Here is a 7,437-nt window from a genome sequence, read left to right on the forward strand (position 1 = left end):
GCCACGGCGGCCGCATTTTGTTTGGGCGAAATGCGAAAACACCCGTGTAGTTAGATTTAGGTTCACGTTAAAGAACCCCAGGTGGTCCAAATTTACGGAGTCCCCCACTACGGCGTGCCTCATAATGAGATCGTGGTTTTGGCACGTAAAACCACACAGTTTAAGTTAACGGATAATGCATATGTTATTAGCAGATGCCCAAAAGAACATAGACTGGCCGTACCTGTTTGCGCTGTTTTTCACATTGCACTCAATCGTACTCGCATTTGCTTAGATTGAGTCAGTGACGAGCACTTAAAACTTGTTTCAGAAATGAGCGCGCATTGACGACTGCGAAAAAAACCTATTTTTTTAAATATTTTGCAGCCTCATCGAGACATGTCAGCACGTCGCTGGCCTTCTGCTCAGCGTTGCTGATCTGGCAGATGACATGGGAATGGAAGTCGCCTACACGGACCTACCACGCAAGTGGATTGTTCCCGCAGAAGGTGTGGCACAGATATACAACTTACATATGACACCTCCTTAAAGGCACTCCTTTATGGTAGCATTTGGGCATCTCAAGCATGCCGTTTTTAAGCTGTGCTCCATATTCACACGTACAGGATATTTACAAAAAAACAGTTTATATGTGTGAGATATGTGTGAGTTGTGTTTAAGTAAAGTCACGAACAATACATACTTTCATTGCGTACACAATAACTTTATTCAAATGCTCAGTGTACATACAGTTTTATAGGTTGTCCCCACCAAAACTAATTGCAATCCAGCACTGACAGCTGTCACGGGAAGTAAGCATGCAAAGTGTGCTCTAAATGTTCGAAACAAGCACATCAAGGTATGGTGGTGAATATAGTGCTGATAGAGTGCCGACAAAAACTGTTACTACACTCACACATGGAGCAGAACGCAAGTTGTGTAGCCATCCATTTTGTTCGGCCTTCTCTGTATGCAGAATCACCAGGCCCACAATAGCACTTTAAAACAGTACAGTCATGATGCAATATTTCAGTTCCTATTCCTGGCTTTTCACAAGGTTAAAATGTCACTGCTGAATGCCATACATGACCTTTTTTCTTTCAATTTATGCTGTGCAGGCCACAGCATACATCTAAGCTCCCCTTGCATGCGTTTTTTGGAGATGATAAGCGACCTTATTGGAATTGGCATTCTTTCCCATAATGGATGTCTCACTGGTGATGACACATTTCATCATTAGGATTGTGGAGGTAATACGATCGTCGCGCAGTAAGATTGAAGGTGTAACAGCCGCTACTTCCTGCCCAGGGAAGGCAGAGGAAAGTAGTTGAAAAGTGAGTGAAGCATCCTATGAATGCCAACTGCAGCAATATACTGACTGCTCTGCTAGGTTCAGCTTATCTGCAACAAAATATGTCATGTGGGCCTTCTTATTTTCTGTGTATTAGGCTAGAAAAAGTTCAATTATGTGACACAACTAAGCCATGATTTCTTGCTGTATTGCAGCCAAGAAGCCCGCTCCAAGGCTGCCTTTGGTGGAAATCTCTTTCCGGAAATATAGAGTGAACAAGCCACTGCATCAAAAAATAAAAAAGCGGCGATACAAGGCATGCAGCCACCTGTCGCCCCCTACCAAAAAATCAAGTGGAGCATTTCAGGGAGAGCCTCACGGAATGCTACCCCAGCCTCCAAGCGCTACGCTACATATGGGGCAACAACTGGCACAACAACATGTACCTGAGCCGTCTGCGCAATTAAGGGCCGTATTCTGAAACGTTCGCCTACACGAAATTTCTTTTTTCGCTTTCAGGCGTGCGCTGATTGGCTGTTTTAGCAAAATTGGATGAGCTGATTGGGTGGTTGAGCCGGACGTCATTCAATTTTGTTCAACCAGCCAATTAGCGCGCACGCCGATTTCGCCTAGGCGAACGTTTCAGAATACGGCCCTAATTGGAGACGAAGAAGACCTGTGGAGCGACAGAGTGCAAGAGATTATCAGCGCACACATGTCATCTTTGAAGCCCATAGAGAAGGACGACCGTGACAAAATACGTGCAGCCACAACAGGGCAAGCAGACAACAAAAACTGGCATCCTGCCAGCGTTGGCCGACTTACAGCCTCCCTTTTTAAGTGGGTGTGCCGTTGCATCAAGCAAGAAAGTTTGCTGAAGACCCTGCTCTATCCAAGTGATAGGGCAGTGTCTGCCGAAGCAATGGTGTACGGAAGAGTACACGAAAAGTATGCTGTTGAGGCATATACACTCCTCCTAAGGAGTCTGGACAGGCAGGTCACAGTGCAGGAAACAGGCCTGCATATACACAGTGACCATCCGCTGCTGGCTGCATCACCAGACCGAATTGTGAGGACGGATGGAGAGGAGAGCATTTTGGAAGTGAAGTGGCCGTTTTCCAAACGGGGACAAACTATGGATGAAGCCTGCGAAGACCGTAAATTTTGCTGTAGGCTAGAAGATGGTGAGGCTGTCTTGAAAACAGACCATGAATATTATTTTTAAATTCAAGGGCAGATGGCCATCACAGGTCACAATTGGTGTGACTTTGTTGTTTGGTTTGGGCCAAACAAGGTCCACCTTCAGCGCATACCCTACAACAGTGTTTTCTGGGATACTGAAATGCTCTCCAGCCTATTTCACTTCATGAGCTGTGCTCTGATACCAGAGATTCTCACAAGGCTCGTGAAGCGGCTGAACAGGCTTTACATAAAGGGGCAATATGTCTCTTACAGAAAGCTGCTGAACGTTTTTTTTTTTTGTGTGCGAACACCACGATGGCCTGGTGATGACAATTAAAAGAATAGCAAGCAAAGTCAACTGATGGTAAACTGTGGTTTTGACAATGTTAATAAACAACTATATATTGTATTTGTGTTGATGTCAATGAAACAACAAGAAAGAGTGATTGTTGCCTGGTGGCTAGAGCATGTGGGCTCCTGTGCTCAACAGCAGAGGTTACGTGTGGGCCACACATTTATTAAAGCGAGGCGAGACGGGAACCTACCAACATCCTGCAATGTACCAAGAATGAAATAAGACAACCTTTTCGAGTGCTAGTGCAATCTAATGGCAGTACTATGCCAGCATAAAATCCAATTGACATTCGTTTTACACCTGTAATAGTGATGGAGAATGATGCCACAAAAGTGGATAAAACCATTTGCAGTGAAGAAAGATGCATAGGACAATTTATTTTACCCTCAAGAAACCCGGTTGGGGTATTACATAAGGGAAATATGATCAAAGAAGAGCACTTAGTCACTAATCTAAACAATAAGAATGCATAGAAAGAATAAGTGTCGCTTTAATCAACCTCTGCAACAAGCACTTGGAAGCTGTCACTCGTCTTTTATCAATGGTGGTTTGTAGTTGCAGAGGAAACAACAAACCCTAAACACTTGCTCAGCAATATCCATCATGCTGATAGGAAATGCTCTACTTAATATCTGGAATGTTTTGACGCGTCCTATCGCGCGTTCCACATGGACTCTCGCACATGCGATGCGACGCGTTCGCTCCACAGCTTCAGGTCTCATCTGGGGCTCGTGTTGCTCACGGAATGGTGGTCGGAAAACTGCGATTCCTGGTGGCAAATAAGGAAACGTAAACCCCTTGTCTACCATTATTGCGTCTCCGTCATTCATAAGATCCAAAAGCCCACTGCACTGTAGCATAGTCTTGTCAGACACAGAACCTCCCCATAGACGAGACACATAAGCAATATAGCCATCAGGTGTACACCCCAAAAGCACCTTGTAAGTATTGTAGTGCTTATAAGTTGAAAATGTTTGCCTCTGTGCACTAAGTGAAGAGGGCCGCTGTATGCGAACTTCTGTAGCATCTAGCACCAACCTAGTATTTTCGAAACCTCGAAAAGATCCTGGCAGGTACGGTGCTAACATCTCCCTTGTTGGTATTTGCACCCTCGCTTCCAGTTCAAGCTCAAGGAAATTAACCCAGGTGGCAAAAATGCGGCTGACATGGCTTGCGGACATTAAAAAGTTTCGAGCAACCTCTTCTCCAGGCATGCCAGTTTTTAGCCGCACAAGTACCATGAAAAACTCTGCTTCAAGTTCCCGTTCCCTTGGTCTGCCAGGGACATTACTATTAGCTTTCCTTTCTGCACCCCAGTACGACATTTTACTGGCTCGGGGCTCAAAGTACTCGAAGAGACTTCGAAAGACCCCATAATTAGGCAGGCCAGTATAAAAAGCACACTTCTTAGCCGAGAGTTTTATGACATTTAAAGTCAGGATTCTAGAATTCGCTTCGTCAAGCTTCATTTCAAGCCTAATATTCTTTCTTTCTAAAGAAGCAATTTTTTGGTGGAGCCATGCTCTTTCTCTCTGCGCATCACTGCTCGTTGAAGCACTTGGGTAGCTGGTGCTTGCCTGGGAACCTATGATAATGGCATAGAAAGAGATAATAAAACTACTTAAGTCATGTAAGCAACCAATAGACAAAAGCCAGCTTTGCTAGAAAATTTGCACAGGGTGACAACAGCCACATTACAATAACTTATAATCAGTTGAGCAGCCCGATGAAGTACGCTTACTAATCCAGAGGCTAAATCCATTGTTTACTTTGAACACAACACTTGACATGCAATTTTCTGATGGTATTATTAAATTTCTTGGCACAAGCTTTCAAGGCAGATATAAGCTACAGAGAAGGATGTGAAGCACCTAGAAAGTTGATCAAATCAATGCAGTGAATGTTAAAATTAGTAAAACTTCACAGCTGCAAAAGTTTTACTTTAAAGAAAGGCACGATGATAGTGAAGGTATAGCCTTATGATTAAATTACTGCAGTTGCTTACCAATCACTGATGTTTGCAATGTCACAGGAGCGGTGCCTTGCCCAGTAAGATTCATTTGCATGTCACCTGAGAAGAAATAGCACAGTTTAGGTCACTGATCATTGTGCTGATAGTAAATTTTCGTATAAGATACTAAAAACTAAGAATGTCAGCACTGACTTGGAATTTGTATCATTACATACTTAAAACTTGACTGCTGCTCGTGCACCATGTATTGGGTCCACGTTAAAGAACACCAGGTGGTCAAATTCGGTGTCCCATACTATGGCATGCCTCATAATCATATGGTTTTGGCACGTAAAACCCCGGAATTTTTAACACGACTCAACAAAGAACTTCTATTGGTTGCGGCTGATTATTCGTTGTATACTCAAAATAAAACAGCGCATCACCACATTGCACTTTCATGTTTCCTTGGTATTTCCCAATTTTTCATACATTCTGCAAGTGCTTGCTGAATGGTGCAAGGGTAAATAACTTTTACAGCACCATTATATTTTCCTATCAGTTGCAAGTTTGAAGAAAATATCACACTCAACTCCAACCGTGATAATACAACCTTCAAGACCAATCAGTTGTGAAGAAATTCACATGTGCATCGAGCTGACAACCTTATTTAAAAGGCACCCCGTCAGCCTCGCCATATATGCTTTGGAATGAATTCCCTGATTTAGAACAGCCACGCTCAATACTTGCCATCTCTTACTTTTCCACAAATTAAAAAATACTTTGTTTTACAGATTTTCATAAGAGTAAGCACCCAATAAGTACCATAGCAAGCATGATTTGCTACAGCCAGTGGCCTTATTCTCACCATTTCCTAGTGGTTCCTGCTCAGGCATATCCTCTGTGGGTGCAGCTGTGCTTCCAGAGGGGTCAATGGGCAGCTCAGCTTCTATAAATAAATATGGAAGTCTCAATAAAATTAAGGAACAGAAACTGCTGTATTCATGTACAGCTAACGATACCAGTGATCACTTTTTTTTGTTAACTATTTCTATCTGCCCGGAGTAACACACTTTGAGAACATACATGAACTTGCATCCAAGTTAACATTCAGTACCGTTAAGTTAGCCATGACATGGTAATATTGTGCATTAATGATACACAGCGCTACAACGTTATCCCTCAAAATGTGACACAGTACATACGAAAGTATCATCTCTACATGTCTACATACAGTGAATATAGACTTATCAGTGCACTCCAGCTTGCTGTCCATAGAAACTTTCTATTTTTATGCATTAAGAATAGTCAATGAAGCATGCTTACCCTGAATGACTGCAGCAGGCTGTCCGTTCCCTGGTAGAGCCGTGGGGTCCACTTGGCTGTTTAGGGAGGCTATAGTAGCAGCCCCTACAGATGTCAAGCACATATATATCAATGCAAAGCGTATTATCTTCTAAGAGCATGTTGAAATAAAATTTGTTATGTTACATGAATCAATAAATATGTCATAGAAAAAGCCGAGCAATAATGTGACTATTTCAGAGGAAGGATAACGTAAATGCCTGGCGTACAAATCTGCGCGCACCTGAGGCAGTGTTGCGCGTGCACTCCTGAACACGCAACACTCGCTTGCAGTCTGGTGTGGCGGAACCAGATCACGGCAAACTAAAAACTCCAGAGCACCAACCTGCGGCCAGCTCGACCGGTCGTTGAAAAACACATCTCTACGTAGCACAACTTTACTGCAGCGGCGAATAATGCGCACGTAACCTGCTCGATGACCTATTTGCCAAGTGGCGTTCGGCATCATTTCATCCTGTTAGTACACCTTACTTTCGAAACACACAGAAGCATGCACACACACTACAACGATGCGAGGCTTGGCCAAAGCAAATCGGGTAACTTACGTTTGCTCTCCCGCCTTTGTGAGGCACGGTTGTGCCGCCGAACATCGGCGTCGCTGCCAGCTTTTCTGTACGTAAATATAGTAGGCACGTAGTCTGGGTGCGTAGCGAAGTTCGACGGCCGGCCTGCATTTATAGACGCAATCAGTACGTAAAAGTTAAACACTAAAGGCTTTATCACACTTACCTGTGACAAAATGCGCGCCACAGATCCTGGAATGCACTGTTGGCTGCCATGCCGTGCCGTCCGAGTTCAACCGCTTCACCGCTGCCGTCCACAAACTTCTCCTTCCCGCATTAACCTTTGCAGATGGAAATCTGAAGAAATTAGTATTTCCCCTTCCATAATAATAGCTCGTGCAGCCGAAAGCGACGCAGTTGGCCGGCATGTCACGCTCGCGGACTTGCGGGGCACGTAGCACTACCGAAGGCTGCCCGAACTGCGCTGTTTGCTTTCCAACCACGGATGGATGGATGGATGGATGGATGAGGCTGAACCCTTTAAATCGGGCGGTGGCATACGCCACCTAGCCATGGCTATTAACATAATTTGTACTTTGTGGTGGGTGAAATTTCACCCCTGCCTTAATTTTATCCACCAATCAGATAACCTCTGTTTGGTATTTCTACCCGCTTAAGTCTATTTTGCCTTCACTGTCCCTAAACCCCAATGCTTTGAAAAATCAGCCCCGTTGCCTTGCACTGTAGGGTTAAGCCCCTTACAGAAAAGTATGAGGTGTTCAGCCGTTTCCTCTTCTTCTCCATACGCACA

General features: G+C 44.1%; 1 protein-coding gene across 1 annotated transcript; it reads right to left on the reverse strand.

The window, feature by feature from the left end:
- Positions 1-3,252: 3,252 nt before the first annotated feature.
- On the reverse strand, positions 3,253-6,748 carry LOC119462894 (uncharacterized). The gene is made up of 5 exons (XM_037724080.2): positions 6,669-6,748; positions 6,085-6,168; positions 5,627-5,707; positions 4,813-4,878; positions 3,253-4,392 (listed from the first exon to the last, which is right to left on the reverse strand). The coding sequence occupies exons 3-5, from the start codon at positions 5,652-5,654 to the stop codon at positions 3,332-3,334; spliced, it is 1,155 nt and encodes a 384-aa protein (XP_037580008.2). The 5' UTR covers positions 5,655-5,707; positions 6,085-6,168; positions 6,669-6,748; the 3' UTR covers positions 3,253-3,331.
- Between the last annotated feature and the right edge of the window lie 689 nt (positions 6,749-7,437).

Source organism: Dermacentor silvarum, chromosome 8, assembly GCF_013339745.2.
Source record: "Dermacentor silvarum isolate Dsil-2018 chromosome 8, BIME_Dsil_1.4, whole genome shotgun sequence".
Taxonomy (NCBI): domain Eukaryota; kingdom Metazoa; phylum Arthropoda; class Arachnida; order Ixodida; family Ixodidae; genus Dermacentor; species Dermacentor silvarum.

What these genes read in the sequence shown, in the direction of transcription:
- LOC119462894 (XM_037724080.2), bottom strand. Translation starts at nt 5,654, where the DNA reads ATGCCTGAGCAGGAACCACTAGGAAATG. An exon ending in GCAGGAACCACTAGGAAATG is followed by an intron (nt 4,879 to 5,626) that starts GTGAGAATAAGG and finishes ATTTCTTCTCAG; the next exon opens with GTGACATGCAAATGAATCTT. An exon ending in ATTGCAAACATCAGTGATTG is followed by an intron (nt 4,393 to 4,812) that starts GTAAGCAACTGC and finishes CCATTATCATAG; the next exon opens with GTTCCCAGGCAAGCACCAGC.